General features: G+C 32.4%; 1 protein-coding gene across 1 annotated transcript in view; it reads right to left on the bottom strand.

Annotated features, from left to right (window-relative positions):
• Positions 1-635: 635 nt before the first annotated feature.
• The window catches only part of LOC113389662 (NADP-dependent malic enzyme-like), a 31,806-nt gene continuing 21,903 nt past the window's right edge, over positions 636-10,538 (bottom strand). Inside the window, exons 2-11 of the mRNA XM_026626679.1 lie at positions 10,324-10,452; positions 10,143-10,258; positions 8,119-8,237; positions 6,160-6,388; positions 5,981-6,092; positions 3,326-3,571; positions 3,058-3,263; positions 1,087-1,286; positions 872-1,016; positions 636-810 (exon numbers count right to left, since the gene is read on the bottom strand). Of these exons, the coding sequence (XP_026482464.1) occupies positions 636-810; positions 872-1,016; positions 1,087-1,286; positions 3,058-3,263; positions 3,326-3,571; positions 5,981-6,092; positions 6,160-6,388; positions 8,119-8,237; positions 10,143-10,258; positions 10,324-10,452 (1,677 nt within the window). The remainder of the gene's footprint in view (positions 811-871; positions 1,017-1,086; positions 1,287-3,057; positions 3,264-3,325; positions 3,572-5,980; positions 6,093-6,159; positions 6,389-8,118; positions 8,238-10,142; positions 10,259-10,323; positions 10,453-10,538) is intronic.

Raw genomic sequence — 10,538 nt, 5'->3', positions numbered from 1 at the left:
GATTATACCGTGTTTTCTATAGAAAGTGTATAAATCTTCCAGTTTGAGTGTATTGACAAAATATAGACAAACTAATAATGGGGTTTATTGTTTTTATAATACCTCATTGTATATAGCATTCAAACAACTCATTCTTATACACTTAAAGTATTAATATTTTTGATTCTTTAGAAATTGTTTGGAATGTACCTTACTTAGCAAAACAACGTTTGTCGGGTCAGCTAGTATATATATATATATATATATATATATATAATTTATCTACCACCGTTCATCATTAACAAGAACTTTGTTCCAGACTAAAAAGCCAGAAGATTAATTCGCGTTCGGTTATTTTATTTGATCTCTTTTTTCTATTTGAAGTCATTAAAAAGTTTCTTCTTCTTTGTACGGAAAAAACGTTTCAGTTCTCTTTATATCATTTGTGCGATTTGGAATTTAAAATAAAAAACATTTCGAAATGATGTGGAAGCATCGTGGGCTAATTACAACCCTTTCTAACAGAAAAAGAGAAAAAAATGGTTCTAATTTGAATAAATGATCGTATAGGTAAAAGACTTTCGTTTTCCCAATTATTTTATTTTTATTAAAAATGTCAATTTTCACAATGTTAAACGAGGACACAGAATGGTTTTTTAAATAAAGGTCGGAGTGACCTTTTCCTGATTTTTTTTCTTCATTGGTCGACAGCATTTGATGTCCCTCAACTTGTACTTTTCCTTGATTTCAGGCCAGGGGTATTTTTTGGGCATTGCTTCGTCGGAATAGTAAAAATCATACCTGTAAGCAAAAATAGAGTAACAATCTGTGATGTAAAAAATTTATATTTCAATGAAAAATTCACCTGTCAAAAAATTCATCGCTGATTGGTTCTTTAGGCGGGGGCAACCTGGAGGCAATTCCTTTATCATAGGCGTACTTGGCTAATTTTCTAGCTATAGCCAAGGAGCAATTTCTCAGAGAACTCAGGGGTGGGTAAATAGTCCCTTGCTGTAACTGTTTGTCATCAACTAATTCTACAAAACAACTTATGTTATCAGTATGAAGAAAACAATTTTCTTTTTCCATATGACTGTTTTTCATCACCTGCGAGGGTTTCAGCTGCCAACAAAAACATTTCATCGTTTATCCTCAAAGCTCCACAAGCAATAGCCCCCAAAGCAACCCCTGGAAAAATGTAGGAGTTGTTGGCTTGTCCAGGTTTTAGGATTTTTCCGCTGGTGCTCTTGTATTCTGGGAAAGGTGAACCGGAGGAGTAGATGCATCTGCCTTCTGTTTGGTCATAGCTAAAAATAAAAATAATATTAGATTGTCTGAGGTACAGATTGTCTGAAGTGTAGATTGTCTGGAGTGTAGATTGTCTGAAGTCTAGATTGTCTGTAGTGTAGATTGCTTAGGGTTTAGATTGTCTGAGGTACAGATTGTTTAAAGTGTAGATTGTCTGAGGTACAGATTGTCTGAGGTACAGATTGTGTGTTTAAATTTTAGAGCCACTGTCTGAGTTATAGATTTTGAGGTGTAGATTTGTTGAAGGTTTAGATTGTCTGAGTTTCGGATCTGCTGAGTTTTGCATTGTCTTAGGTCTAGATTGTCTGAGTTTTGGATTGTCCGAGTTCTAGATTGTCCGAGTTCTAGATTGTCCGAGTTCTAGATTGTCCGAGTTCTAGATTGTCCGAGTTCTAGATTGTCCGAGTTCTAGATTGTCCGAGTTCTAGATTGTCTGAGTTCTAGATTGTCTGAGTTTTGGATTGTCCGAGTTCTAGATTGCCCGAGTTCTAGATTGTCCGAGTTCTAGATTGTCCGAGTTCTAGATTGTCCGAGTTCTAGATTGTCCGAGTTCTAGATTGTCTGAGTTTTGGGTTATCTGAGGTCTAGATTTTCTGGGATCTAGATTGTCCGAGGTACATATGGTCTGCATACATTTTAAACCGTCTATCTGAGTTCTGGATTGTCTGTCTAAAATTTGAACTTCTTGTCCGAGTTCTGCAACATTTGTCTGAGTTCTGGACTTCCTATTTAAGTTCTGAACCTTCTGCCTGAGTTCAAAATCTTTTGTCTGAGTTTTAGCTTTTCTATCTTGGACTGGACTTTTTATCTGATTTCTGGACCTCCTGTCCGAGTTATAGACCTCCTATCTAATTTCTGATCTTTCTGTCTGAGTCCTGAAACGTCTTTCTGAGTTCTAGACCTCTCGTATGAGTTTTAGACCTCTCGTCTGAGTTTTAGACCTCTCGTCTGAGTTTTAGACCTCTCGTCTGAGTTTCAGACCTCTCGTCTGAGTTTCAGACCTCCCGTCTGAGTTTTAGACCTCCCGTCTGAGTTTTAGACCTCCCGTCTGAGTTTTAGACCTCCCGTCTGAGTTTTAGACCTCCCGTCTGAGTTTTAGACCTCCCGTCTGAGTTATAGACCTCCCGTCTAAGTTATAGACCTCTTATCTAATTTCTGATCTTTTTGTCTGAGTCCTGAGACGTCTGTCTGAGTCCTGAGACGTCTGCCTGAGTCCTGGGACGTCTGCCTGAGTCCTGGGACGTCTGCCTGAGTCCTGGGACGTCTGCCTGAGTCCTGGGACGTCTGCCTGAGTCCTGGGACGTCTGCCTGAGTCCTGGGACGTCTGCCTGAGTCTTGGGACGTCTGTCTGAGTCCTGAAACGTCTGTCTAAGTCCTGAAACGTCTATTTGAGATTTGGATCGTCTGTCTAAGTCCTGATTTATGTTTCTCCTGTCTGTTCTAGACTTTATGCCTGCGTTCTAGACTTTATGCCTGAGTTCTAGACTTTATGTCTGAGTTCTAGACTTTATGCCTGAGTTCTAGACCTACTGCTAAGTTCTAGACCTCCTGCTTAAGTTCTAGACCTGCTGCTCAAGTTCTAGACCTGCTGCTCAAGTTCTAGACCTCCTGCTTAAGTTCTAGAACTATTGCTTAAGTTCTAGACCTCCTGCCTGATTTCTGAAACTTAAGCAGGAGTTCTATCAGTATTCCAGATTATCTGTCTGAGACCTAGAACGTCTGTCTGACTTTTGGATCATCTGTCTTAATCACAACATTCTTATTACTTACGCCTGCTTAGCAGTACACTCAGCCTTACTGGTAGGATTAGACAATGCAAAAATCAAAGGAGTCTCATTGAAACTAGCCATCTCTCTCAAAATTTCATCAGTAAAAGCTCCTGGAGCAGTCGCACATCCTATCAGAACCGTTGGCTTGATATCTCTCACCACATCTGCAAAATTTGTATTTGGGGGAGCATCTTTGGCAAAAGGCAACTAGAAGAAGAAAAAAACACCAATAAAAATATTACTAATAAATATATTTGTTATCAATTTACCTGTACGTCCGTCAATTTTCTGCTAGAATCCTTTACTAATAAACCCTGAAGATCAAACATATAAAGTTTCTCAATGGCTTCTTCTCTGGTGATTCCTTCCTTCATCATGGCCATTATGCACAAATTGGCGATTCCAGTGGCTGCCATTCCGGCGCCCAAAAATAAAATCTTGTGATCTGATAGTCTTTTGATTTTTGTGATGCGATTGGAACATATTAGACCTGCCAAAACTGCTCCAGCAGTACCCTAAAATAGAGAAAATCAAATTACAATTAAGACCAAGAACTTTGGGGTTTAATTCATTATTGAAGTAAAACTTCTTTAGGCGCGACATGGGTGTAAATCCGTACAAATGCAAGGGAAATTGTAAACGCCAACGTGAAGTTGAAGTTCTTTTAGATATAATTTTTGATTAGTTGGTGAAGTTTAAAGAATTTTCTATATAAAGTTATAAAAGTGCAGTGAGGGTGGGTGTTAAAAATGACTTGTCACGTTCCTGGTTGCGTAGGAAATAAGAAAATAATGAGATTACATGGTTTTCCAACAAGGAATGACAAGGTATGTAAAATGTAATATTGTGTTTCTTCAATAGGTTATAAATAAAAAAGCAAAATATTATAGATGTATAAAATTTGGATTAGTTTGACATCCAACCTGATTATTTGAATCAATATTCAAAAAACCATTATCAAGAATTTGTTTTTGAGCATCATTTAATATTTTTAAGCCATATTGAAACCAAAGTCGATCACACACAAAGCATACATAGCCAAAGCTATCATTTGTAAATTGTTTTTTAAACAGTTTTCGTGCATTCCTAAACAAATTGATGTCTTTATATGGAAAGTTTATTTGACTCTTGCAAAAGATCAGTTCTTTTAAACCGAGATAGGATAATGTGGAGATTGAAAAAATGTTTTTTGAAGTAATTTGTATTATTCGAGTTTTTCGAGGTTACTATATACCTTTGAGGTTATTACTAAAATGGAAAATATTTTTATAGGCAAGACAGATACTATAGTTGCTCAAAGAATAAAGCTGTATCGCCAGCGAAATAGTCAAAACAAACAAGCAGTCAATAAACGTATGTTAATTTCAATTACATGAAGTTCTACAAACACAATTACATGATGAGTAAAATTGTGAAAACAATATTTCTTTATTGAAAATTTAGAGAAAGTTTACATGTTCCTCTTTTATGGTGGCTATGGAGACTAAGTTTAATTTATTATAAAAGTAATTATAAATATTGATGCAGGTTCAAAGCCTTTTACAAACTCTGGAAAATCAAAATTACATCGTCAAAGAAAACAACTGCAGGAAAATACATCGGTTATTAGAAAATCTTGAGCAAGATATCAATTTAGATGTTAATGTCAACACCATTCACATACGTAAGAATCTTTTGTCACATTTAAACATATTATTCTGTTATCTTTTTAGATGAAAGTACTGCTGTAACTTTTTCTAATACACCAACTACATCACGTGAATTGCAAATTAATGATTCTGCATATAATGTGACTAATAATGTGACAAGAACTGTACTTTTGCAAAAGTCAAATGAAGTATTTCAACTTCCATATAAAGACTTCAATTTGTTTAGGAATGCACGAAAATTGTTTGAAAAACAATTTACAAATGATAGCTTTGGCTATGTATGCTTTGTATGTGATCGACTTTGGTTTCAAAGTGACTTAAAAATATTAAAAATGAAGTTCAAAAACAAATTCTTAATAATGGTTTTTTGAATATTGATTCAAATAATCAGGTTGGATGTCAAACTTGTCGAAAGGTTAATACCTTTCGGGTAAAATTCCCACTTTGTGTAAATTCAACGGGTTTGTATTTCCACCTATACCAAATTATTTACCTAAACTAGATATTGTATCTGAAAGGTTAATTTCACTTAGGTTGTGTTTCGTGCAAATTAGACGATTGCGACATGCAAATGGACAATTTGGAATGTTTGGCCAAATTATAAATGTGTCTGTTGACATTAATAATATGGTTAATTTATTACCTCGTAATATTGATGATGATCATTGCATTAACGTTCACATAAAAAAGAAAATGATTCATAGATCAAGCTATGTGCAGTGCTTGATAAATAAAACAAATATAAAAGTATGGCTTCAATTTGTTAGACAAGACAGATATTACAGCTGTTCAAGGAATGAGATTATATCGTCAGCGAAAAAGTAAAAACAAAAATACAAGCAGTCAATGAATGTATGTTAATTTTAATTACATAAAGTTTTTCAAACACAATTATTACATGATGAGTGAAGTTGCGAAAACAATATTTGTTTAGGCGTTGTTTAACATAATCCACTATGTGAACAAATATTATATCAGCAATTACTTTAAACCGATCATGTCATATTTCAAGTATGACCTTGAAAACATTATTGTTTGTAAATATTATACATATTTGTAGTGCCATTATAAATATATAATTTATAATTTATCATTATATAAATGCGTATAATTGTCGACACTAATAAATGTGTGCATCACGAGTGTACCATATTACTAATTAACATTATTCAAAATTGTTATATGATGTATTTATTTTTACTTAACTTAAATTTACTACTTTGTACAGTAGCAAATAAGTTTTACTACACTGATGAGCACTCTTTTTTTATTTACCTGGATGTCGTCGTTGAAGGTACAAAACTGGTTCTGGTACTTCTCCAAAAAGGTGAACGCATTAGGATTACCGAAATCCTCAAAGTGTATCACTGTATTTTGGCCATAACGTCTACAAAATACACTCCATGTCATCACATCCCTTCAGATCAACTATCTAGATTAAATATTCTATTTACCTGGCAACAGCATGCATGACCTCGTTCATAAATTCGTAGTACTCGTCTCCAGTGACTCTTTTTCTTCTGATGCCAATGTACAAAGGATCTTCTAGGAGGTTCATATTGTTTGTACCGACGTCCAACATTACAGGAAGACATCTGTGTGGTTTTACTCCGGCCAGGGCGGTGTATAGGGATAATTTGGCCACTGGAATGGCCATGCCGAAGGCACCTAAATCTCCTAAACCTGGAAAAATGGTAAAGGACTTAGAAAAACAAGTACTATTCTAGTATTATTATTTTCAAATTCACTAAATCTTGAATTTGAATATTTTTTTAAAACTTGACTTACAACTTCAATAAGTTATACTACTATAAATATATATATTTACTAGCGAACCCGACGAACTCCGTTTCGCCATCAGATGGTTTCGTGTGAAAGATGAAGAAATTTTTTGTTTGTTTTATATTTGAAAAGGAAAAAATTGATTTTATTACAAAACAGTAATGAATTTATTTCGGTTACAAAAATGAAGTGTTTTTTAGTTGAACTTCTCTAAGTAAATGAAAGTGAATCCGCAAATTATCCGTTTCATTGAAGTGCTCTTTGGTAAACCACATTTTTTGTTTTTTGGTCTGACGTTAACACAAACAAAACGGACGGTTTCCCAACTTGTGAACAGGCAACGTATAACTGCCCATGTGAAAAACAATAATTTTCTAAATAATCTATTTGAAATTTATCCTGCAAACACTAAGCGATTGGCCTTGCGACTTGTTATTGCAAACGCAAGGCGAACTGGAAATTGCAATCGTTTGAAGTCAAACGGAAGACCAGTCGGAATCATTGGTATGTCACCAAATCGCCAGCAATTTTTGATTTAATGGTGAAATTCAGTGCGTTTACATCGTTATTCTGTGCTCGGCAAGAATTGCTCGTTGACTTGACCAAGCATAATTCTGATAATTCTCACTAATGTCATTACTTGAATTTTTAATTACGGTGCGTGAAGTTCCAGCAATTTGCATTAGGGCACGATGCCATGCACCAATAATTTTCTTAATTATAAACCTTGCGGAGCCCGAGACCTTTCCAACGAATGCAAAATTGTCGAAATCGGTTCGTGCGTTCTGGAGTTATTTCGTCAGGAAGGAAAACCCGACTTATTTTTATATATATAGAAGATATATAGTTGTAAAGCTAATAAAATTATCAACAAATCATAGTATAACAGTTTACATCATTTAGAACAAAATTATATAAAAAAAAATTGACTAAATTTTGTCAAAAACATCAATAAGTTATTTGAATATAAATATATATTTATATATTGTTACAAAGCTCATAAAATTATCTACAAATCGTAGTATAACAATTTACATCATTTAGAACAAAATTATATAAAAAAAATGATTAAATTTTGAATTTGAATATTCTTAAGTTTTAGGCCAGGGCCTGTTTTTGTTAAATAAATAAGTTATTTGAATATAAATATATATTTATATATTGGTAAAAAGCTCATAAAATTATCTACAAACCGTAGTATAACAATTTGCATCATTTGAAACAAAATTATATTAAAAAATTGACTAAGATTTGAATTTGAATATTTTTAAGTTGTAGGCCAGGGGCATTTTTTGTTAAAATTGACTTAAAACATAAATAAGTTATTTGAATATAAATATATATTTATATATTGTTGAAAAGCTCATAAAATTATCCACAAACCGTAGTATAACAATTTACATCATTTAGAACAAAATTATATAAAAAAAAAGACTAAATTTTGAATTTGAATATTCTTAAGTTTTAGGTCAGGGGCATTTTTAGTTAAAATTGACTTAAAACATCAATAAGTTATTTGAATATAAATATATATTTATATATTGTTGTAAAGCTCATAAAATTATCTACAAATCGTAGTATAACAGTTTATATCATTTAAAAAAAAATTGTTCATCTTATTATTGACTGACCTAAAATCCTTTCACCATCAGTCATACAAACAGCTCTGACATCAAATTCCGGCCAATTTTTTAAAACATCATAAACATGGCCCTTGTCACTTATTGTCACGAATATTCCACGTGGTCTTCTGCAAAAACCATAAAAAATAATTTCAGATTTTTGAAGTAAAACTTCTTTAGGCGCGACTAGGGTGTAAATCCGTACAAATGCAACGAAGTGCGTTACGGCAAATAAGATAAGAGTCGAGTGCCAATGATTTGTCATTCGCTCTCGATGATATCATTTCTATACGGGTCGATTGTGATTAGTCGTCGTGTCGTGTGAATAGAGATCTGTCGTTGTATGCGTACAGTTTATTGATTAGAAATTATTTCTATATTAAAATAGATAATGTTTTTATAGACAAGACAAATTCTAAAGCTGTTCAAAGAATTATCAAACGACAGAAAAAATAAAAGGACTCTACTGACGAACAAACATAATTTTAATCCTCTACTCTACTGACAAGCAAACTTTAATTACAACCTAGTTGATAAAAAGGGACTCTACTGATGACTAAATTTAAAATTAGTAAATATAAAAACTGAAAAAGATCTCCACTAACTGGTATAGATATAAAAGATATAGAAAGGAAACATATAAAAAAAGACTCTACTGACGAGGTAACTTTAGTTTTTGATCTAAAACATTAAAAAGGACTTTACTGATGAGCAAATAAAAAATCGAGTAGTTAAAATATGATCATAAATTTTATCTTAGAGTTAGTAAGGTATTCTACTGACAAGCCAACAAAGTTTTGATCGATAAGAAAATACAAAAAGGACTCTACTGACGATCAAATTTGAAACTAGCAAATATAAAAAGGACTCTACTGGCAGGCAAACTGAAAAAGCAAAGTTTAATTTCAACTTAGAAAAAGAAAAAGGACTCTGCTGACAAGCACATTTAATTTAGATACTAAAAGGGACTGTACTTATAAGCAAAAATATTAATGAAAAATGTTTTGTGAAAGGGGCTCTACTGACGAGCAAATTTTAATTTCATTCTAGAAAAGAAGAAAGGGGCTCTAAGGGAAACTCAATTTTAATATAAAATAATTAAAAATTGACTTTACTGGCGACCAAATTTGAAATTCGTAAATATAAAAAAAGCGTCGAGCAAACTAAAAATTGACAAAAAAGACAAAAAGGGACTCTACTGACAAATGAATAATGAATAAACAATATAATAGAAAAGGGACTCTACTGACAAGTGATCAAATAACTTGATAGAAATGTACAAAATTGATCAAAAAAGACAAAATGGACTCTACTAACGAGCAAAATTATTAATTAGAAAAAGGGACTCTACTGTCGAGCAAAATTATTAATATTCAATGATTTGTAAAGCGGATTCTACTGACGAGCAAGGTTATAAAAAAGGACTCTACTGAGGAGTGAATTAAACTTAATTTTTATATATGAGATTTAAAAAAAGGACTCTACTGACGCGCAAATTGAATATCGTCTGGAAAAAAGTAAAAAAATAGACAAGCAGTTAATGAATGTGTGTTAATTTTAATTACATGAAGTTCTTTAAACACAATTATTACGTGATGGGTGAAATTGCGAAAATAATATTTGTTTAGGCGTTGTTTAACAAAATCCACTGTGTATAGAATTTATTAATCAGGAATTACTTCATTTCTCTAATAAAGGTTCAAGTCGTAAATGCTAATTACAACGACAAACCGATCATATAGTATTTGAAGTACACAATTTATACAGTTTAATGACATTATTGTTTTTAGATATTACACATATTTTTAATGCTATTATAAATATATAATTTATAATTTATCATTATATAAATGTGTATAATGGTCGACACTAATAAATGTGTGCATTACGAGTGTTACCAAATATTACTAATAAACATTATTCAAAATTGTTATATGATGTATTTATTTTTACTTAAATGCCATCTTGTACAGTAGCAAATAAGCTTTACTTCAATCTGGCACTCTTTTTTTATATTTTATTTTCCTATTTACCTGTAAATTAGGCCAAACATCTGACAAGCCTGTCCAACAGTTGGAGTATACATAATAGGCAACATTTCCTCAATATATTGGTTCACAAAACGATAAAACAATCTTTCATTGGTATCCTAATTGCAAAAAAATTTAATTATTTACAGATTTAATTTTATGTACAAAATTTTAGGTGATTTACTCGCAATTCAATCAGGTACAAATATTTATTAATATCCTCCGTGTAACGTTCTATACAAATTTTACAAACTTCCATTTGTTCTTCTTGAGTGGTAAATCTTGCCGGTTGCAATCCGTGGATACCTAAAGCCTAAAAATTAAAAATAATGATAGAAAATGATTTTTAGGTGTAAACCAAAAGTTTTGATCAAAAAATTATGCTTTTATCATCTTTAG

The sequence above is a fragment of the Ctenocephalides felis genome, unplaced genomic scaffold (assembly GCF_003426905.1).
Source record: "Ctenocephalides felis isolate EL2017-DRISC unplaced genomic scaffold, ASM342690v1 CF-g0.4_SCAFFOLD_03573, whole genome shotgun sequence".
NCBI classification, from domain to species: Eukaryota; Metazoa; Arthropoda; class Insecta; order Siphonaptera; family Pulicidae; genus Ctenocephalides; species Ctenocephalides felis.
Note: the sequence above shows the minus strand (reverse complement) of the source record. Positions and strands in the feature narration are given on the sequence as shown.